The sequence below is a fragment of the Cupressus sempervirens genome, chromosome 7 (assembly GCF_028749045.1).
Source record: "Cupressus sempervirens isolate cs-2001-9-10 chromosome 7, ASM2874904v1, whole genome shotgun sequence".
NCBI classification, from domain to species: Eukaryota; Viridiplantae; Streptophyta; class Pinopsida; order Cupressales; family Cupressaceae; genus Cupressus; species Cupressus sempervirens.
This window is the reverse complement of record NC_143124.1, coordinates 235229122-235253204: the sequence shown is the minus strand read 5'-3', so window position 1 is coordinate 235253204 and position 24083 is coordinate 235229122. Positions and strand designations below refer to the sequence as shown.

Here is a 24083-nt window from a genome sequence, read left to right as displayed (position 1 = left end):
CCCTATGACAGAGATCATGATTTTCCTATGAGGCTTAAGGGGAAGGCCAAGAGGGTTATGTGGGCTTACTATAAGGGTTTAAATTTTGATAGTTCTAGACATGAGGATGATCATAGTGATGTAGAGCTCGAGGCATAAGTAGAAGCTCTAGAGACTAAGGAAGAGCCCAAGTTGCACTTAAAAGAGGCATGCTTGTCTAGCATTAGGAAGGATCTTTTAGACTATGTGGTGTTCTAGCAGGGAAGAGAGTTATTACTTTGGTTGATATAGGTTGCTGATGGTTACACTCTTAAGTGTAACAAGATCATTAGAAATTTTCCCTTATACCTAAAAAACTATGAGTTCAAGGCGAACTACCATGTTTTCTACATGGGTGATCTGGATATTATTCTTGGGATGAAGTGGTTGCACTCCTTGGGAGAGGTCACCTTTAAATTGAAGGACATGGAGATTAAGTTTTAGGTGGATGGGAAGCAACACGTTTTGAGAGCCATCAAGAATGGAGACATTAGAACTATTTCCTTCAAACGACTGGAGAGGTTAGCCAGACATGATGACATGGAGTGGGCAGTCGTATGTACTCTCATACCTACACAAAAGGACAAAAATAGATAGAGTATCATCCCAACATATAGAGATTGAGAGTGAAGTATGATAGAGTCTTTAGTGACATCCCACCAGGTAGTAGAGGTATTAAGCAAATCATTGAGTTGGAGGAGGGTGCTAAACCCATGATGGTTACACCATAGGAATCCTAAGAGGCTCAAGGATGAGATCAAGAAAACCATCAAGGATCTTCTTATGATGGGTCACACTAGGCCTAGCAAGTCTCCTTTTGCTTCTTCAGTTGTTTTGGTGAAGAAGAAGAATGGTACATTGAGGATGTGCATTGATTACAAGGTGCTGAATAAAAGGACAATCAAGAATAGGTATCCCATCCCAGAGAGCAGGATACTGAGAAGATTGCCTTTAGATGTCATTGTGGGCACTTTGAGTTTGTGATCATGCCATTTGGGCTAACCAATTCATCAACTACTTTTCAATCCACCATTAACAAGGTCTTCCATCACTAGTTGAGGAAGTATGTGTTAGTCTTCTTTGATGATATTCTAATTTACAGTCAGACATGGCAAGAGCACCTAGAGCACTTGGAGATAGTTTCGGAGAACATGCAGTCAAAGTCCTTGTATGCGAAGGAGTCCAAATGTGATTTGTGCATGACAGATCTATTGTATTTGGGTCACATCTTTAGTTCAAAAGGAGTAAGGGTTGATCCTAATAAGATCTATGCTATTGTAGATTGGCCTACTCTAGAGAACCTGACATAGTTGAGAGGGTTTCTTGGGTTGTGTGGTTTCTACCGCAGATTTGTTAGTGGATATTCACATCATGTAGCTCCTATGACAGATTTCCTAAAGAAGGGAGCCCTTGTTTGGACACATGAGGCATAGACTTGCTTTGAGAGATTCAAGGATATCATGACCACATGCTCTGTGTTAGCATTGCCTGACTTCTCGAAGCAATTTGAACTTTAGTGTGATGCATTTGGAGAGGGTATTGGTGTTGTTTTCATGTAGGAAAAGTACCCCATTACATTTGAGAGCAGGAAGCTTTGTCGGCCAGAGAGATCATTTAGTATATATGACAAGGAGATGTTAGCTATTATGCATGCATTGGCTAAGTTTAGGCAGTATCTGGTGGGTGGTAATTTTTTCATTAAAATTGACCACAATAGTTTTAGACATTTCCTTGGATAGAGAGATCTCAATGACAGGTAGAAAAAGTGGGTTAGTAAACCACAAGCTTATGATTTTGACATCTCCTATGTGAAAGGGACTCAGAATGTGGTAGCAGATGCATTGTCACGTAGACCACATCTCAGTGCTATGATTCAAATATCAAAGGATTGGAGGCTGTTGATCATTTTTGAGTATGCTATAGATTCATGGGCACCCAAGATTGTTGATGGGATAGTTGTTGATACCAAGTATACACTTGTGGATGATTTGATTATCTACAAGAATAGGATATTCTTAGTCCCAAGATCGAAGATAAAGTGTATTGTTATGAGAGAAATTCATGATTCACCTATAGTTGGACATCTTGGATACTTCAAAACATACAAGTAGGTATGGGAGTGGTTCACATGGAAGGGGATCAAGGTAGATGTGTTGCAGTATGTTAGAGAGTGCCCTGTTTGTTAGCAAAACAAACAAGAGCACACCTTTCTAGCAGGGCTCCTACAACCACTTCCCATTCCAAATAGGAAGTGGGAGTGTATATAAATGGATTTCATTATGGGCTTGCCTAAGGGTCAAGTGTGAGATTGCATCTATGTGGTGGTGGACAGGTTGATGAAGTATGCATCCTTCTTTCCCATCACTACTACTTACACCGCAGTGTAGGTGGCTAAAGTCTTTTTTAGGGAGATTTTTAGAATACATGGGATACCCTAGAGCACAGTAAGTGATAGGGATAGCAGGTTCTTGAGTCATTTTTGGTGGGAGGTGTTCCATTTATCTTGCACTAAGATCACACCTAGCACTAGTTACCACCCATAGACTGATGGGAAGATATAGATAGTAAATAAGTAGGTGGAGGGATATTTGAAGAACTATGCAACTAATTAGCAGAAAGCATGAGTTAGATGGATTTATTTATGTGAGTATTGATATAATACTGCCTATCACATGTCTATTTAGATGACTCCTTTCAGAGCACTATATGGCTATAATTCACTGAGCTTCATTGATTTTCTTATGAGTGATGTTAGAGTTTCTCGTGCTAGGGATTTTCTTCAAGAGAGCAAGGACATTGTTGATGCTCTTAGAGATAATATTTCCAAAGCACAGAATCAGCATAAGCAATATGCAAATCAAAAAAGGACAAAGAGGAGTTTTGAGGTTGGTGACATGGTTTACCTCATGTTGTAGCCTTACTAGCAGCCTACTCTTAGGAAGAGAGGGTCAGAGAGGCTTAAGCCTAGATACTATGGCCCTTTCAAGATTATTAGGAAAATAGGTGAGATGGCTTATGAGCTTGATCTTCCAATAGATAGTAGGGTGCACAATGTTTTCCATGTGTCATGGCTCAAGAAGGCATTGGGTCAGCATGTTATGCCTTTAGCAGTTCTCCCTCCATGGGATGGTGAACAAAAATTGGTTCTTGTTCCTAAGTACAACATTGATAGAAGAGAAAGGTAGCTCCATAGGAGGACTATCAAAGAATACTTGCTGAAGTGGAGAGATTTACCCGAGGAGGATGCTATATGGGAGGGAGAAGATATTTCACAACATCTAGCTTTGAGATTAGGAGGGGCAAACTGTCATGTCCCCTTTTTAGTGACATGTTATTTTTCAATGAATTTTCCTATCATGGACTCTTGTAGGTAGATGATTTTAGTGAGAGATTCATTCTAATGATTATTTGGAAATTGGATGGTCATATTTTCTCTTGGAGAGATGGTGTTTATTATATTTTTATTTAATGTGTTATGTAGGGTCAAAATATTATAATTTTAAGTTGAGTTGCACTTTTTATTTTATAAAGTTACTTTTTATAAAAGTGCATTATAGAGGGATTTCATAAGAATATTTTATAGATACTTCTAGAAGTTCCTAGTGGCTTCTTAGGAAAGCAAATAAATGGAGTGCTTGGCCTCTCATTTGGACATCCCCATGATTTGAGTTTACACTACTTTTCTCTTGAGCATTTGTGGTGCTATCTTAGTCTAGAAATTGTCATTTGATCATTAGGAATGGAGTCTCCTAAGGATTGGCATAATTGAGGAGGTGAAACATCCTTTGAAGGGTTGCACTTTGGAAGTGGTATTCAACTACTTCAAGTTGGGCTTATTTTGTATTTAGACATTTTCAGCAGGGTTCGATTTTCAGCCTTGACACACATTTTTGCTCATATCTCACTGTTGGCTAGGAGTCTGATTTTAATTTTTTGGGAGAATTTTTCTTGGAGCTTGATGATTATTTCTATGCAATTTTTGGCACCTTTCAGCCAAACAATTATTTTTTCCAAGTGTTGTACTAGTTTGTACATGTATTGTTGTACCTGAAGGCCATATAGACAACAAATTTGAGAGCAAGTTGAAGTTGCATTTTCATTATTTCATCTTCAGCACTCAGTCTCTAGCATTCGCTCAATCTAGGTTCTTTCATTTTAGTTTGTGGCTGTAAGAAATTCTCGGTTGTATTTAGCCAGTTAGGGTTTGTTTTTAATGTGTCATGTTGTAATACTTTGAGCTGAAAATTGCATACCATATGTTAAAACATTAGGTTATCATTGAATGAATATATTGGCACTATTTTATATTATTTATTTGAGTAGATCTATAGCACAACAATTTCCTTTGTTCAACATTATACTTTCAGCAGCATATTCAATTAGCATGTCAAATTCAGTATTAGTGGCCTATTGGCAAGGGTCATTAGAGTAGCCTTTCTTCCTTACAATCTAGAATCCACGCAATGAATTTAACAAAAAATTCTTTGAAGTAACAATTAGAAACATAAAGAAAATATTTTTTAACATATTCATTAAGAATGGTGAGAGATACTTACTAGTTTTGGAAGAGTTCCTCTAACCAATTTACGAGATTGAGCATTTCTTATTTAGGCCTATTCCAGAATGCAAAGATACCAACATTTTGGCATTCCTACCATCAATCTTCACTATTTTGATTACTAATAATAATGATCTTTTCTTCAGATTTTGGTGAGATGTGTTTAGGAACCATGGGTGGTTGTTTCTCAAGTAGAACATGGTGTTTTGAGGTAGGAGTCATGCGATGGGGTAGGATATAGATTTTAAGACAAGGCAAGGGAGGGAGACTTTTAAGTAGATTGAGGGGCTCCGAGAAGGAATCTGATAGAAATCCTATCTGTTGGGAGAACGAAGTCTTTTTATTTTAATCTGGATATTTGGTAAGGTTAAAGAAATGGATTTGTTTGTCAAGAATCAAAGTAGAGAAAATGATCGGCACGAGAACTTAAAAAAACCCTAATTCGACTTCAGAATTAATACTAATTCGACTTCAGAATTAATACAACATTACTATTTTCCTTAGATTTTGATGAAATTTAGGCTTTGTCTTCTCTACACCTTTTCCCAACTTCCCTTCCTAAATGACCCCTTATTTTTAGGACATCTAATCGCCTCTCGACGGACTTAGTTAGGCTATTTGTCTTATCTAAGACAGAAGGAATTCGCTGTTTTGATAGCACTAATGAATTTTTTGGGATGAGAGTATTTGCGGCAAGGAGGATCGCTGCATGTTCCGGCCTGTTTTCCCTTTTAGGGTTTTGGTATGGCTACGAAGCCATATACAGGTTAGGTTTTATCTGAGCCCCTGTGTTTAATTGATTTTTTTGGTCGTTATAATATTTCACATATTTAGCACCTTTAGTTTCTGCTTGAATGTCATCTAATTATTAATAATTTATAAATTACTATTTTACTTATCTAAACAATAATATTTGAATTGTTATTAGTATGTACATATATATAAACTAATCTTAGTCATGTATTATTGATTTTTGTCTTTTGGTAAATATGACTATGCGAAAAAAATTATAGACGAATAAATCATAATTTAATCCATTTTTGACGAAATTGAAATGATGAATTTGTTTCACTACATGGATTTGTTCATTCAATTTTCGTTTAAGTAATAAGGAGTAATCTGAGTCTATCTAAATCGACAAAAAAAAAATTGTTAATTCATCTACCGATCTCTGAGTACATTTCTTGACTCGAATTTTTCTGTGCTTCGTAGGTCAAAAAAATCAGGCAAACAACACAACTGGTGAGTTAACAAAGATTCGTTGTGATCTATTTGAAATTATAAGCTTAGCATTCAATTTTACGTCTAGTCTTTGGATATTTAGCTGGCGATTCTGGAACTTCAAATGTATCCAATGAAGGTGGAGAAGGCCAAGAACAGCAAGTCGTGAACATTGAACAGCCAGGTAAATAATTAATCAATGACATTTGTGGTTTTGAAATATTTATGTTTAGTTGTAATATACAGTCCTCAACATTTACATTTTACATTGGTGTGTTTTGCTTTCTAAATCATTTTAGAAACCACTTTAATCAATCACTCTAATGAACTTAATTCCTTTGACCATATTTACCTGCCAATACTGGTGAGTCAAAAATATCCGACGGCGATGGAAATGACCAAGGTCAACAACCCAAGGATGTTAGAAAACCAGGTCAATAATCAATCAATAATCTGTTTGTTATTTTCAATTATTTAACTTAAGATAATGCTTGATGTGTATGTTCTTTGATACGTTCTAATATGATCTTACTGAAGTCCACAACATTTGCATTGCTGTGAATCACTTTCCAAATTAGCTTTTATAAATCACTTTAATTAATCACTGCAAAGAACTTATTTCCTTTCACAATATTTAGCTGCATAGAACTAAATTCCTTTGACAATATTTAGGTGCAAATATTAGAAATCCAAATATATCCGAGGGGAATGGAAATGACCAATCCAAGGACGTTAGTGTGAGAAATATAGCTTAAAATCAAACTCACAACTTAAAACTGCAACCCTAAACCTAAAAGTTTGCTCGGCACTCACAATTGCCGAGTGCCAGTTTTGCTCGGCACGTGAGTGTGCTGAGTGGCAGGTTGCTCGGTACTTAGCAAAAGTGCCTGGCACAGGAAGGTGCCGAGTGCCAGAAATTACTCGGCACTTGCTCAGCACATGAAGGTGTCGAGTGACAGGCAACAGATGCCGAGTGAACTCGGCACAAAGAGGAGAGCTCGGCAAGAGAAGGTGCTGAGTGAGCTTGGTTTCCACTATGGAGAAACAGGGACCAAGCTAAGTGACCAGATATCACATGAAACTTTTCACGATTAAAACCAGAGACTCAAAACTAAAATTATTCAACAAAGATCTTCTCAAATGCAATGTAGAGAGGAAGAACAAAAGATTCGAGTATGCCTGATTGCTTAGTATTTAACTTTGATTTAAAATAATACAAGATATGGGAGCATTCGGCTTCAACTAGAAAAACTCTAAATTTACCCTAAAACTTCAAACATTAAACTTGCAGCTCTAATGGTTGCATACAAAAATGCCTGGAGCAATCACTGCCTCATAGGTCGAATCCAATGAACAATAAACTTACAGAATGCTCAAAGAGAAGACGTGCATCTACAGGCATGAAATAAACAAACTTCCTTCTCTGCACTCTGATGACTGGATCTGCTGATCTTCTTCCATTGCTCTTCTCTGCAACTTCTAATCTGATCTGCTTGATCTGCTCTCAATGAATGAATGAATGAATAACATTCCTTTTTGTCCCATTCCATTTTCCCTCTCAATGTTGAAATTCAAAATCTCAACTACCAAAATGAATGCCTGTGGTGACCTGACAGGGTAGATGGGCGTGGGGCTCGAGGACAACCTACAGGTGTTGATGTTAATTTCCAACACTCCCCCTTTGTCCTGAGACCCACAAGCAAGGATCATTGTTGATCCAAATCAACTACACCAAGACTCTGTCTTAGGTGCACAAAAGTTCCCATGCCTAATGGCTTGGTAAAGATGTCTGCTAGCTGCTGCTTAGACTTGCAAAATTCCATCTTGGTATCCCCATTCTCCACCAACTCTCTGATGAAGTGATATTTGATCTCTATATGCTTGCTTCTCCCATGGAAGACTGGATTCTTGGATAATGCAATTGATGAGATGTTGTCCCAATAAATTGTGGTTCCATCCTCTTGCTTTTCATTCAAATCTATCAAGATCCTCCTTAGCTAAATTGCTTGACATGCTGCTACATTTGCTACAATGTATTTAGCCTCTACTGTAGATTGAGCAACAATAGGTTGCTTCTTGGATGCCCATGAAATTGCACCCGATCCCATATGAAACATGTATCCAGAAGTGCTCTTCCTATCATCTAAACTTTCAGCCCAATCACTATCAATTTAACCAACCAACTTGAAATCATCATTTGCAGTATACAAAATCCCAAATCCCTTGGTACATTTCACGTACCTTAGGATCCTTTTTTCTGCTTGCCAATGGGAATCCTTTGGTGTTTCCATAAATTTAGAAATCAAACTTACTGTATGCATTAGGTCTAGCCGAGTTGCAGTCAAATACATTAGACTTCCAACCATACTCTTGTATAGTGTTGGATCCACTCTCTTGCTAGAATCTTCCTTGCTCAACTTCAGACCTACTGCTGTTGGTGTGGGGGCTACCTTACTATTCTGCATTTTAAATCTCTCCAAGATTTGCCCTACATACTTTTCTTGAGAGATGAAGATGTCATCATGCATTTGTTTTACTTTTATGCCTAGAAAGTATTTCAAGAGACCTAGGTCTGTCATTTCAAATTCACTTTTCATGGCCTCTTTGAAGTCACCAATTTGAGTCTTATCATTACTAGTAAAAATTAAATCATCTACATACAAGACAAAAATCAACACAATACCATTTTCTTCCTTGATGTAGAGAGTGGGCTCACCATTGCTTTTGCTAAAGCCATTGCTCATCAAATATGAGACAATCTTACTGTACCATGCCCGTGGAGCTTGCTTGAGCCCATAAAGAGCTCTCTTCAATCTATATACTTTTTTCTCTTCACCTGAAACTTCATAACCAGGTGGTTGCTCCACATATACTTCTTCTTTCAGTACATCATTTAGGAAGGCGAACTTCACATCCATTTGAAATACCTTCCATTTGTGCTGAGCTGCAATTGCTATGACAGCACACACGGTTTCCATTCTTGCAACTAGGGCATAGGTCTCATCATAATCTCTTCCATACTGTTGTTTGTAGCCTTTGACTACCAGCCTTGGCTTATGCCTATCAATCTTGCCTTCAACATTGCATTTGGTCTTATAGACCCATTTCACTCCAATCCCTTGCTTCTTGGGAGGCAATTCAGTTAGCTCCCATGTCTCATTCTTTTCTATAGCATCTATTTCCTCATCCATGGCATTACACCATTTCTTTTCGTTAATAGATTCCTCAAAATATATTGGATCACTATGAGAAAATAATGCAAAATTAACACTCTCATCATAATCTTCATACCTTTCATCTTGGTATATCTCCCTAAGACTATTGGTCTTCCTTGGTAACAAGGAGGAGAGCGTGGGATTAGAATCTTCATTGCTGCTGCATTGTCAACTTGGTCGATCTTCACTAGTACTCGGCACTGACACTCGGTCATGCCTAGAGGAGCTCGACACTGTCTAAATATGCTTGCCTTTTCTTCTATCTACTCCTTCTTGCTGCTCATCAACATCCTCTTCACTCATAATTGACACTTTACTAGAAGTGCTCGGTGATTCATCAGTTGAACCATACCAAAACTGATTTTCAAGAAATTCCACATCTCTTGAAAGCATCATCTTGTTGTTCAATGGGTCATACAATCTATATGCCTTTGATTCTAAGCTCTACCCTGTGAAAATGCATTTCACACCGTTGTCATCAAATTTCTGCCTTTTCTCTTTAGGCACATGTGCATATGCAACACATCCAAACACCCTTAGGTGTTCAACTGCCCATCTTATTCGTGACCAAGGTTCTATTGGAATTCTATCACGAACTGCCTTTTTAGGACACCTATTAATTAGGTAAACTGCTATTGCCACAGCCTCTCCCCAAAATTTAGTTGGGAGACCTTTCTCTTTCATCATGCTCCTTGCCATTTCAACAATGGTCCTGTTCTTTCTTTCAGCCACTCCATTCTGCTGTTGTGTATAGCTAGCTATGAGGTCTTTCTTAATGCCATGTTTCTTGCAAAAATTTACAAAAGAATTGGAGGTATACTCCCCTCCTCTATCTGGTCTTAGGACCTTGATATAGTATCCACATTCTCTTTCAGCTTGGGCTTTAAATTCTACAAATTTATTAAATGCTTCAGATTTGTTCTTTAAGAAATACACCCATGTCCTATGACTGAAATCATCAATAAATGTCATAAAATAAGTACTCCCCCCAATGGAAGTAACTTGCATAGGAGTGACTAGGTCAGTATGCACTAACTCTAATGGATATCTAGCCCTCTTAGAATTTCCAGAATTAAAGGGAAGCCTATGTTGCTTACCCAAAATACAAGCCTCACACTTGTCACAAGAATTTCCTACCTGTGGCAAACCTTCTACCATTCTTTTATTTGACAATAAATTTAAACCAGCATAGCCAAGATGACCATACCTGAGGTGCCATAGCCGTGAGGGGTCTTCAATCACACTCCTTAGAGCTGATTGTGTGGGAGGTGTAGCACGAACTTGAGATGAGAAACATCTCTCAATCCTCAAAGGAAACATTCGATTCTTGGTCATTTGAACTACTGCAAGTAGGTTCTTGCTCCCATCCTTTTATTGAATGAGACACATGTCATTCTCCATCAGCGCTTTGTATCCATTTTGAATGAGCTGACCAATGCTCATCAAATTGTGCTTCATACCAGGGGCGAAATACACATTTTGTATTTCCCTTTTCACACCTTTCTTGGTGCAAACCATAATAGATCATTTTCCCACAACTGGTAGGGTTCCATTATTACCCATTTTAATCTCTGATTTGAAACTCTTGTCAATGAATGAAAACAAGGTTTCATTACCACTCATGTGGTTGCTACATCCACTGTCGAGGTACCAAACCTCAGGGCTTCCTTCTTCACCAACATTACACATGATGAAGGCAATGTTTTCACTTCCCATATTCACATCAGCCACATTTTCTTGTCCTAACTGATCTTTCTACTTCTTCTAGCATTCATTTGCATAATGCCCATATTTATGACAATAGTAGCATTCTACATTACTCTTATTTGAGTTGTAGTTTTTCTTACCTCCTCTTGAATTATTTTGTGAGCTACTTGCTCCATCTGCTCTTCTTGAGCTCTCTGCTGCAGCACTTCTTTGTCCTCCATTACCTTGGCCTCTACCTCTAGAGTTTCTGCCTGAGTCATTTCTTCCTCTCCCCCTTCCTCTTGGATTTGACTGAGCTTTGAATGCTTGCTCTTGGGTAGAAGAAGATGTGGACCTATTGATCCTCTACTCATGGGTTTGAAGAGAACCCATCAACTCATCCATTGTCAAAGTTGTGAGGTATTTAGCCTCTTCTATGGTCATGACCAAATGGTCATTTTTATGAGGTAAACTCCTCAATATCTTCTCCACTATCCTCTGCTTTTGATAGTCTTCTCCATTTGACTCAGTTGGTTAATCACATTGGAGGTCCTTGAACTGAAGTTTGCAACTGATTCATTTTCCTTCATCTGAAGGTTCTCAAACTCCCTCCTTATGTTCTGTAGCTTTACAGCACGGACTTTATCAGTCCCCTTGAAGTTTGTCTCAAGGATAACCCATGCTTCCTTTGCATAATTTTCTGCTGCAATCTTTGGGAATACTATCTTTTTCATTGCTGCTTCAATCAAACTTAATGTCTTAGCATCCTTCCTCCTTAACTCTTTTAAATGAGTCTTCTATGCATTTTTGAGGGCAGCATACTGAGTTGGATCAGTCAAATCATTGAATCCATTAATTACAAACTCCCATAAATCATTTGCAACCATAATGGTTTTCATTTTCTTTGCAAATGTATCATAATTCTATCCATTAAATGATGGTGGCTGCAGCCATATCTTTCTTGCATCTCCTGCCATGATCAAATATCCCAAGAAAAAATAAATTCCCTAACTCACTATGGATGTGGGGCCTCAAAGCTCTAATACCATGTGAGAAATATAGATTAAAATCAAACTCACAACTTAAAACTGCCACCCTAACCCTAAAAAAAATTTCGGCACTCACAATTGCCGAGTGCCAATTTTTCTTAGCATGTGAATGTGCCGAGTGGCAGGTTGCTCGGCACTTAGCAAAAGTGCCCGGCACAGGAAGGTGCCGAGTGCCAGAAATTACTCAGCACTTGCTCAGCACATGAAGGTGTTGAGTGACAGGCAACAGATGCCGAGTGAACTTGGCACAAAGAGGAGAGCTCGGCAAGAGAAGGGGCCAAGTGAGCTTGGCTTCCACTATGGAGAAACAGGGACCAAGCCGAGTGACCAGATATCACGTGAAACTTTTCATGATTAAAACCAGAGACTTAGAACTAAAATTATTCAAAAAAGATCTTCTCAAATGCAATGTAGAGAGGAAGAACAATAGATTCCAGTATGCATGCTTGCTTAGTATTTAACTTTGATTTAAAACAATACAAGATCTGGGAGCATTTGGCTTCAACCAGAAAAACCATAAATTTACCCTAAAACTTCAAACGGTTTCAATACTTCAAACTTTAAACTTGCAGCTCTAATGGCTGCATACAAAAATGCCTGGAGCAATCACCACTTCACGGGTCGAATCCAATGAACAATAAACTTAGAGAATGATCAGAGAGAAGACATGCATCTGCAGGCACAAAATAAACAAACTTCCTTCTCTGCACTCTGACAACTGGATCTGCTGATCTTCTTCCATTGCTCTTCTCTAGAACTTCTAATCTGATATGCTTGATCTGCCCTCAATGAATGAATGAATGAATAACATTCCTTTTTGTCCCATTCCATTTTTCCTCTCAACGTTCAAATTTGAAATCTCACCTACCAAAATGAATTCCTGCAGTGACCTAACAGGGTAGATGGGCATGGGGCTCGAGGACAACCTGCAGCCGTTGACGTTAATTTCCAGTAGTTAGACTAATGGAAATGACCATGGTCAAAAATCCAAAGATGTTAGACTGCAGGAATACGAATAGGAATAGGGATAAATATTTTAGATTTGTTACCCTTAGAATAGAAAGTGAACATACATATTCCTATTCTCCATTTGACTCACCAGGATTTTGATGGGAATGTATTTAGTCCATGTTTGGTTGTGTAAAACTGGAAGAGGAATAAGATTATCTCTTATTTTATTTATTTTATTCAATATTATTTACCAAGTTAAATTATTGAGAATTTTTTTTTATAAAAAAATTAAAAACAATCATGAACCACAGTAAGATAGTCATCAAACTAGAATAATTTTTTTAATATATCTAATTTAAGTGTATGTTTAATTCAAAAAAGAAAAACATTATTTTATCAATTTTTATGACATTACGAAAACTTTGCCAAATATTTGTATAGAAAATACATAAAACTTGTAGCAAGGTTCTATCTTTAATAATTATCACATAAGATTTCAACATACAAGACCAATAATTGTACAAAGAAGAACAATAATTAGTCATAGTAGGCAACGTAAAAAGATTATTTTCGTCTTTGGTGCCTTACACATTTTTCACTCATTTCCTTCATAATGTATTTCAATTTTGGCTGAGGTAATACCAACCCTGGCTAGCTCTCTTGCTTTGCACGTTTTGCCCTCATTTCGATGCAGAGCTTGGTAGAAATCAACTTCTAAAGCCTTTCAAAGGCTTCTCCAGTCCAAGTTAAGATCCAAGCAACAATTTTTTTTTGTTCCTTCACACACACCGGTCCACCTATTCACTGAACCGTATGAAACTCTTCCTTAAGAAGCTTCACCCACTGAGTCCAATACTTCTTAATCTTTAGCTTGGCCCCTGATTGTTCACCTTTCACAATTAGTGGGCTCTATCAAGCTCACTCTGCCAATTCCTTGTATTTTGCTTACCAACACTTGCAGCCCACGTAACCTCAATTTTTGGTTTGTCACAGATCTTCTACAAACACCAAAGGTTCTTTTACACATTGTTAGATGCCCTTTACAGCATGCTACAAGATCCCAACAACTTTTGGAAGGACTTGGTCCTGCACCTCCAAACCCCACTATGTCACCTGGGCGTAATTGGCCTGATTAGTCTAGGCTGTAATGGAATGGGTAAGATGGGTTCTCAAGGCCCCAAAACCTCTTGGCTATCCTATACAACTCCTGAACACTCCAAATCGACCTTTTAACTCATCAGCAAAGTCAAAACTCCCTGTTGTCTATGCCTGGTCTGTTCATCCTAATCAAGCACATAACCATTGCTTGAACTAGGGTTTGCTTGAAAGTCTTTTTCCCTTCACCAAAACTCCTCCAGCTCATGGAACCATCAAGATTGAAATCCTAACTTGCATTTCTCCAAGTTTGAGTGAATTCCACTATAGAAATTGCAAGTTAGGAAGACATAGGTGTAATGCCCTCCAAAACTGAACTAACCCAGACCTATAAGAATGAAATTGAAATAAATTTTCAACCAATGAACTAACTTGCTTTAAACAAAAATGAAACTATTTTGCATTCACACCTCCAACAAAATCACTCACTTTGCAATCATAATCTACCCGCACAGCTCTACAGGTCACTGCAGTACAAGAATTTCCAAAAAAATAAAGGATTATTATTTTTATTGTTCAACTTCAAGCCTCTGTTTATACACACCTCCTCTTTGAGAGGAAACATTCACAATTTAAATGTCTCATTAACATTGGGAACCCCTCAAGGTCGTTGATAACTAATTTCCAACTTCTTCTATAAACCTGAGCAAACCAAACTGAAATTTCACAAAAGTTGTCAAACAAAACTAAAACACCTTAAAACTTGGAATCACAACTATTCTGACTCTCGGGTTACAAATGGTCACATGGTTTATAACCACACCAAAGTGCCATTGTAGCTTACAATTGAGTCCTTAAAATAAATATGGACAAAACCTCTTTTCTAACAATTCTAACCTACAGCCTTCGGTGCCCTACACCATACTCCTTAGGCCAAAAGAAACTCAAGTCTCTTGAGTTGGCAGGCTGGAAACATCATATCCCATCCTCTTTATATCTATTTCAGACATCCAAATTCCATCTTCAACTAGTCTACCGGTCCATTTGATGAGGTAATCCATATACACCTGCCTCCTAGACCTTTTACCTTCCCTTTTGTCCAAAACATATTCGATGGTGGGTGCCCTTGCTTTGGGGAGATAGTCTAAGATCTCTTTATCCACCTTGGTTGATTCAATGCTACTGTCTTCAGTTAGAGAACCTTTGTAAGGATATAAATCAGAGACATTGAATGTGTTGGAGAGCTCTATGTCTGGTGGTAACTTTTCTTTATAAGTGATGTGTCCACATTTTTTCAAGATCCTAAAAGGGCCTATTTTCTTCATCATTAACTTAGTAAATTTGGCCTTAGGGAGCCTCTCCTTTTTGAGGTTTACCATCACTAGGTCCCCTATTTCAAACTGAAGGTCTCTCCTCTTGGTATCTATTGCTTCCTTATACTTCTTTGTCACCTTTTCTAACTTGTCCTTGACTTCTTGATGAATTTCTTTCATAACCTCAGCAAAATCACTTTCTTGAGCGCTTGTCCTCTCCATTGTTTTGATATCCTTGACCTCCATCACCCCTCTTGGATGAGTGCCATAAACAATTTGGAAAGGACTTAGTCTAGTTGTTCTATTTATTGAATCGTTGTAAGCAAATTCAGCTTGTGCTATCACTGTGTCCCAAGATGAACCATGCTCCTAAGTAAGGCATCTTAATAGGTTGCCCAATGACCTATTAACCACCTCTGTTTGACCATCTGATTGTGGATGGTATGCTGATGAAAATGAGAGGTTTGTACCAAGCCTTCTCGATAAAGTCCTCCAAAAATGCCCAATGAACTTTGAATCTCTGTCAGAGACTATGGATAAGGGTAATCCATGTAGTCTTACTATTTCTTTTAAAAATATCCCTGCAATATGAGAGGCATCATGATTGGTTTTACATGGCAAAAAGTGTGCCATCTTGGAAAATCTATCTACTACAACACACACACTATCACAACCCATCTTTGTCCTTGGAAATCCAAGTATAAAATTTAAACTTACAGCATCCTAGGGCCTATTTGGTATTGGTAATGGGGTATACAACCTTGCATTGGAAGTCTTCCCCTTTGCCTTTTGACAAATCACACAAGCTTCTACAAATTTCCTTTCTTCAATAGGCATCCTAGGCCAGTAATAAAATCTTCTTACCAGGTCAAGTGTCTTGTCCATTCCAAAATGACCAGCTAGGGCCCCATAGTTATTCTCCTTTATGATGTTCTCCCTCATGGATCCTCTAGAGATACATAGCTGACTCCCTTTTAAAAGTAACCCTTCCTGCAACATAAAATCAGCATAAGTACTACGGTACTATCCTATCATATCCCTGCAAACTTGGTAGGCTTCTTTGAAGTCTTCATCACTTTGGTACATGTCTTTGATGGAGTGAAACCCCATATTCTCCAACCTTATCTCTTGAATGGTCAAGTTTCTTCTACTAAGGGCATCACCAACCTTATTTTCCACCCCTTTTTTATGCTTAATTGTGAAATTAAATGATTGGAGGTACTCCATCCATTTCATATGTCTATGGCTTAACTTTTCCTGTCTATTCAATAAACTTAATGCATGATTGTCAGTATAAACAATGAACTCTTTGGGCAATAAATAACGTCTCAATTTTCTCAGAGATTGAACCATGGCATACATTTCTAAGTCATAGGTTGAGTACCTTTGTTTGGCTTCATTTAATTTTTCACTAAAAGAAGCATCTAGTCTACCCTCTTGGCTTATGACTCCTCCTATAGCCCTATTGCTTGCATCACATTCTATTGTGAAAACCTTATTAAAATCAGGCAACACTAAGATTGGTTGTTCTGCCACCTTCTTCTTCAGGGTCTCAAAAGCTTGGTCAGCCTCTTTGGTCCACCTAAACTGACACTTTCTTCCACCCTTAATGGTGTCTATCATGGGAGCACTCACATTACTAAAGCTTCTAATGATCTTCCTATAGAAGCTTTCCAGGCCATGAAATCCCTTGACCTCACTTGTTGTCTTAGGGGTGGGCCAATTCAATATGGCATCCACTTTACTAGGATCCATTTTAAAATTTCCTTTTGAGATAACAAAACCTAAGAAAAATAGCTCTTCTTGAATAAAGACACACTTCTCTAGGTTGATCTTAAGCTTTTCTTTCAACAACCTTTTCAATACTTGCTCTATGTGATCTAAGTGTTCTGATTTGCTTTTACTAAAAATGAGAATATCATCTAAATACACAACCATAAAGCAATTAATAAAGGGTTTCAGTACCTCATTCATGAGTCTCATGAAGGTGCTAGGAGCATTGCAGAGACCAAAGAGCATCACCATCCATTCAAAAAGCTCTTCATTAGTTTTGAATGTTGTCTTCCATTCATCTCCCTCTCTCACCCTGATCTGGTGATAACCACTTTTCAAGTCTATTTTGGAGTAGTATTTAACCCCTCTTAGGCAGTCCATTAAGTCCTCCATCCTTGGCATTGGGAACTTGTATCTAATTTTAATCTTGTTGATAGCTCTAGAGTCTATACACAATCTCCACGTACCATCTTTCTTTGGGGCCAATAGGGTTGGTACCGCACAAGGACTAATGCTTCTTCTTATGAACCCCTTGCTCAAGAGTTCTTCCACTTGTCTAGCTAGCTCTTCATTTTGGCTTGGTGTGAGTTTGTAAGCGGCCTTGTTTGAGAGTGTGGAGCTTGGTATAAAGTCAATACAATGACTCACTTCCCTGATCAATGGAAGAGTCTCTGTCTTTCCATCAGCAATTACTTCTCTGTACTGGCTTAGTAATTCCTGAATCTCCTTGGGTCACACTGTCCTCCATGGTTCTCTTTTATCTTCTTTGTACACTTTCTTCTCTACTTGTGGCCTGACCACAATGGCATAGTAGGTGGTTTTCTTCTCTTTAATGGTCCTCAAAAACTCCTTTTCTTCTACCGCTAGCATGCTACTAGCTTGAGGAGTCTCTTGTCCTTCTTTTGGCAAAGGCCTCATTGTATATTTCCTTTCATCCTTTGTGATTTCATACACATTGGTCCTCCCTTGATGGTGTGACTCCACATCATATTGCTAGGGCCTCCACAACAATAAATGGCATGCATCCATGTTTGTTACATCACATAAGATCTTGTCATGGTAGTCCCCGATCCTAAACTCAACATATACCTGCTCATTCACCAAAGCTTGTTGTTCTTTGTTCAAATAAGACACTTTATAAGGGTTAGGATGAGGCATCTTTTTCAATCCAATCTTTTCAACCATAGCAATAGATGCTAGGTTATCAGTAGAAACAGAACCAACTATAACCTTACATTACACACTTTACCTTTCACTTTGCAGGTGATTTTGAACAAGGTTTTCCTTTGTGGTGGCTCCTTGAATTGAGGATTCTTTAACAAGGTCCTTTTGAACATGAGGGACTCTCCATGCTCTGGGTTTGCAACTCCTTTTCCTTTATGACAGCTTCGGGTATCCTCTTCATGAGCCAAACTGACTCTTCTTTCACTCCCATGCTGGTTGTTCCCTTTTTCAAGGCATCTGGAGGCCTCGTGTCCCACTTGGCTGGAGTTGAAACACCTTCAAGTGAACACCCCTGGATTCCTACCTCCTAATCTACCTCTTCCATTGCCTCTCCTTCCTCTAAAACCTCCCCTTGAACTTGATTCACCTTCTACATTCTCCTTATTGCTTGATTCCTCTAAAGATTTGAAAGATCCTCTTCCACTAAACCTTCCTCTACCTCTATTGTTGTTGGCTCCCCTTGATCTGTTTTGGGAGTCTCCTTTCCTTCTCTATTTTTCCTCTATCTTTAGTGCCATTTGAAAACAACAATGTACTGATTTTCGGTTAAAGAGGGAAAATTCATCTTGAATTGAATACTTAAGACCACTTAAATACCTTGTCAATTTTTGCTTCTCTATTTCAGTCACCTTGGCCCTCAACGTGAGTTTATGAAAATCCTCGGTATAAGTGCTTACATCCATGTCCTTTTGTCTCAAACTAATATAACTTTTGGTGTACTAGAACTTCATAGTCCTCAGGGATAAATTTCCTCTTCACCTCCATCTTAATTCTCTTCCAAGTTGTGATGACTTCCTTCCCTTCATCAAGCCTCTCTGTTTGAAGGAAGTTCCACCAACTCAAGGTAGACTCTTTCATCTTTGCTTTTGCTATCTTCACCTTCTGAGACTCTGGGACATTATCACATTCAAAGTGATTGTCCAAGGCTTCAATCTAGTCGATAAACTCCTCAGGATTAAGCTTTCCACAAAACATAGGAATCTCAGTCTTGATGTCCCTTCTTCCTACCCTTTCAAGGGCTTCCAACATGACTCTCTAGTCCTCTGGTAGGCTTTGCCTAACTGTATCAGGCTCTGGTCTATTACAATCTTCTTTTTCATCCTCAGAGTCTTCTAGAGACCCTCTATTCATCTTGTCCCTCAACTTTTCTATCTCCCTTCTCATCATCCTATTTTCTTCTCTTATGTCTCTACTTTTAGCCATCTGCTCTTTGACCAACTTGGTCAATTCAGCATTAGTCACTCTTAGAGGGATCTCCCTCTCTTCCTCATTTTCAAACATTTTTTCCTTCTACCTTGATCTCCAACCAATATCTTAGTGGCTCTGGTACCACTTGACGCAGAGCTTGGTAGAAATCAACTTCTAAAGCCTTTCAAAGGCTTCTCCAGTCCAAGTTAAGATCCAAGCAACAATTTTTTTTTGTTCCTTCACACACACCGGTCCACCTATTCACTGAACCGTATGAAAATCTTCCTTAAAAAGCTTCACCCACTGATTCCAATACTTCTTAATCTTCAGCTTGGCCCCTGGTTGTTCACCTTTCACAATTAGTGGGCTCTATCAAGCTCACTCTGCAAATTCCTTGTATTTTGCTTACCAACACTTGCAGCCCACGTAACCTCAATTTTTGGTTTGTCACGGATCTTCTACAAACACCAAGGGTTCTTTTACACATTGTTAGATGCCCTTTACAGCATGCTACAAGATCCCAACAACTTTTGGAAGGACTTGGTCCTGCACCTCCAAACCCCACTATGTCACCTAGGCTGTAATGGAATGGCTAAGATGGGTTCTCAAGGCCCCAAAACCTCTTGGCTATCCTATAAAACTCCTGAACACTCCAAGTCGACCTTTTAACTCATCAACAAAGTCAAAACTCCGTGTTGTCTATGCCAGTTCTGTTCATCCTAATCAAGCACATAACCATTGTTTGAACTAGGGTCTGCTTGAAAGTCTTTTTCCCTTCACCAAAACTCCTCTAGCTCCTGGAACAATCGAGATTGAAATCCTAACTTGCATTTCTCCAAGTTTGAGTGAATTCCACTATAGAAATTGCAAGTTAGGAAGACATAGGTGTAATGCCCTCCAAAACTGAACTAACCCAGACCTATAAGAATGAAATTGAAATAAATTTTCAACCAATGAACTAACTTGCTTTAAACAAAAATGAAACTATTTTGCATTCACGCCTCCAACAAAATCACTCACTTTGCAATCATAATCTACCCGCACGGCTCTACAGGTCACTGCAGTACAAGAATTTCCAGAAAAATAAAGGATTATTGTTTTTATTGTTCAACTTCAAGCCTCTATTTATACACACCTCCTCTTTGAGAGGAAAAATTCACAATTTAAATGTCTCATTAATATTGGGAACCCCTCAAGGTCATTGATAACTGATTTCTAACTTCTTCTATAAACTGGAGCAAACCAAACTGAACTTTCACAAAAGTTGTCAAACAAAACTAAAACACCTTAAAACTCGGAATCACAGCTATTCTAACTCTCGGGTTACAAATGGTCACATGGTTTATAACCACACCATAGTGCCATTGTACCTTACAATTGAGTCCTTAAAATAAATATGGACAAAATCTCTTTTCTATCAATTCTATCCTACAGCCTTCGGTGCCCTGCACCACATTTCCTACATCATGTATTTCAATTTTGGCCATTGAAGCAATGTCATCCCTAGCCATATCTTGTTCCTTCCTCATTTTTTAGTTATTTCCTTCATCATGTTCAATTGCAGAGTGGATAACATCAAACCAATTGAAATGTCTAAAACCATGGTTCTCCTGATATATAAGATCTACATTATTTCATACTGAAGGCATTATATGTCATTAATTTGAAACATACTATATATAAAAAATCATTAATAACCTTATGAGACAAAACCAAAGCTAACACATGATTTTTCATTGTGTGCGACACTTTTAAAAGACATGACTCAACACCACATGAGAAAATATGAAATCAGTCATCTCTTATAACCATGGATCCTGTATCAATAAACAATGCCCCATGAAAACTTATCAAAATGATTTGCAATAATATTATCTAATAATCATTTAATTTTTGGAATGAGTAATTTCTACCTCAAATGAATTTTAAAAGAGTAATAGAGGATTCTAGAAATTCTAAGAGGATTACCGAATAGGGTTAGGTAAAGTTCTAGAAGATGTTTAAGTTTAGTTAGTTCTAGAGAAGTCTATTTGTCCTATGTCAGCCAATGTAGATGTTTCCAAAGATAATCTAAGACCTCTATAAATAGAGGCATCATGTAATGTAATTTATATGGACAAAAAGGTGAATGAAATATAACATATTTTATTGTGTGGCAGCACATTGTGTTGTTCTGTGTTACATCTATCGGATTGGTATGAGAGCTGTCCTAGGTTTTATCATTTGGTATCATAGCTATCTTTGGTTTCATCAAAGTGGTATCAAAGTTATCCTCTATTTCATCAAATTGGTATCAGAGCAAAGTTTTGAGAAGAAAAGAGAGAAATTTGGCAAAAAAGAAGAAGAAGAAGAAGGTATGGTTAGAATTCTTAAAATTATTTAATGGCATTTGATAAATTATCCTATTGTCTTTAAAAGAAAAGAAGATCATGGTATTTAGAATTTTCTAAAAGATAGAGAAAAGTGTGTTAAATTCTTGTGTTTCAATGGGGAAAGCTAGAAACAGAGAAAGATGGAAAAATATAGTTTGAAAGAACAATTGATGAATGTTAAAGAGTCAAATTCAAATTTGATAAAAGGGTTCAAAGAAGTTGGAAAACAAAATTATGAGTATTTGTGTCAAACAAAAGATTTAGAAAATGAATTGATCAAACTAAATAGAAAAATGAGAAATTAGAAGAAATGTTAAAACTATATGATGATGACTAAAAGAGAAATAAATATTTAGAAGGAAAGGTAAAGGTGTTTGATGATGTTGAGAAAAAGGAAAAAATTTTAGAAGAAACGATGAAGAAATTAGAAGAAAAATTAAAGATGTTTGATGATATTTGTTGTCACTTAGGTTTGCACCCTTGTCCAAGGCCTATGCGCGAGGACAACCTAGTGAAACATGGAAACAACCTCCAAGCTGTAGGACTTGAACTATGAGGTTGAGTCTCCGGAGAAGGCCGAATTCCTCTTACTGTCAGGGCATACCTATCTATTCTTAGAAGAAAAAGGGAGAAAGAGAGCACAAAAGAAAATCTACCTAGTCTAATCTAAGGTGGTGATGCACCAAAACAGAGTGTTCAGACTCATTCCTACCCATATATGCACTGCAGAACTAGGGTAACATCCAAAAGTCATACACGTCTAGACTTATATCGATCAATAATCACATACAGATCAGGAAACCAATTGAATGACACCAAGAAAAGAAGATTTTACTTGTATATTATTCAATAGGCCAAAGATAGATACAGTATGTAGACCACTAATCTCAATAATGCATCAATGAGAGGCAAAATGAAGCACATACACATTGACCACTGAAAAGAATGACATAGGATGCTATGTAGCTCAGAGACACAGGGATTCTACACTGCAAGTTTGTAAGCAGTAGCAGAGAAAATCAGGAAGAGTCGACCCTGGGAACAAATCTCAAAATTGCCTTTATAGATCAGGCATAACTTGAAGATTTCTGCGTTACATTTACTTCCTACCTACTGGCATTGAACCCCAAAATATCTAATCAAAGACCACACTCGAGCATGATTTTGAAGTACCAAATCAGATATTCGACTGAAAGAATGCCTCGAGTAGACAGAGCGGCACCAATGAATGATACTAACACAGTAGATGGATCGACTGAAATGGTGGAGTGTTTCCCTATGCCTGGCATTCATTCCTAGTAGGTCAAAAATGATTGCGAAGATCAAATTGCAAGATAACATCGATCATCTTCATTTTTTTGATTCATGAATCAGCCTAGTCAAGAGGTCAACCAGGCTCCTTACACGTCAACTAGGCCATGCGGGCCAACTATATTTCTTTATTTTGCCACCTGAGGAAGTCCTCCCATGGTTGACCTTCCGTCATCAAACTACTGTGCCACCCCTCAGACGGTTATCACTAACTGCGACGGTTATATTATCTGCCAGCCGACCGTCAATCTTGACCGGGCCAATAGGACACGTGTCATCCAGGTGCGTTGTCGCTAACACTATCTCCCAAGCAGTTCTTCATAGTGCAATGGTGCCCACCGCAGATCTGTCTCCATTTGACAACTAGAATTGCCTCGTATTGCCCTACACTGTTCCTATTCCGAGCCCATCACATTTGGTGCCATCTTGGCAATCGATCTTCGTTCGAATGACATATGGCAATAGCTCAGCGATCCATCCTGGCGAGACTTGACCCCACTAACACGTGGCAACAGGGTGCCATGTCGCTATACTAAAAATCTTGCAGCTTCACCAAAGCGACATGGCACTGCCATTGATCTATTCTAATCTGACGGTCGCAAAACCTGACCTCCCGCGACCCTCCTTCTTTTATGATTCGTCGGGCCCACCGAAATGTGGCATCAACTTATTGGTCTGTCGGTCACCCTGAATTCGATCGCATCCGGCGGCATGGAATGCGATCCTTCCGGGACACGTGGCGCAAGGCCGCCAAGTCACTGATGTTATCTACTGAGCTGTTCTCGATAGCGAGACAGTGCCAGTTGTAGATCTCCATGGATCCGATGATCGTGAAGACTCGCCATTCCTCCTGAAACTACTATGCCTGCTGAACGCGTGTCGTCATTTGATTCATTCTCCTGACACCGATTGGTAAGACCTGACTCCCGCCGACACGTGGCGGATGGTCGCTATGTCGCCATGTTAAAACCTGTGCATCTCTGCCATAGCGAGATGGTGCCATCTGCTGATCTGAATTGATTTGACGGTGTGCAAGGAAGATCATTCCCCTCAGTGTATCGATGAATAAGAACTGGCCACGTATTAAGGGTCTGACTAGTCCTCGATAA

General features: G+C 38.4%; 1 protein-coding gene across 1 annotated transcript in view; it reads left to right on the top strand.

The window, feature by feature from the left end:
• LOC149546375 (uncharacterized) overlaps nt 1–24083 on the top strand; it is a 227118-nt gene that overhangs the window by 80204 nt on the left and 122831 nt on the right. Inside the window, exons 10-11 of the mRNA XM_089791175.1 lie at nt 5789–5818; nt 5901–5981. Coding sequence (XP_089647301.1) covers nt 5789–5818; nt 5901–5981 — 111 coding nt within the window. The remainder of the gene's footprint in view (nt 1–5788; nt 5819–5900; nt 5982–24083) is intronic.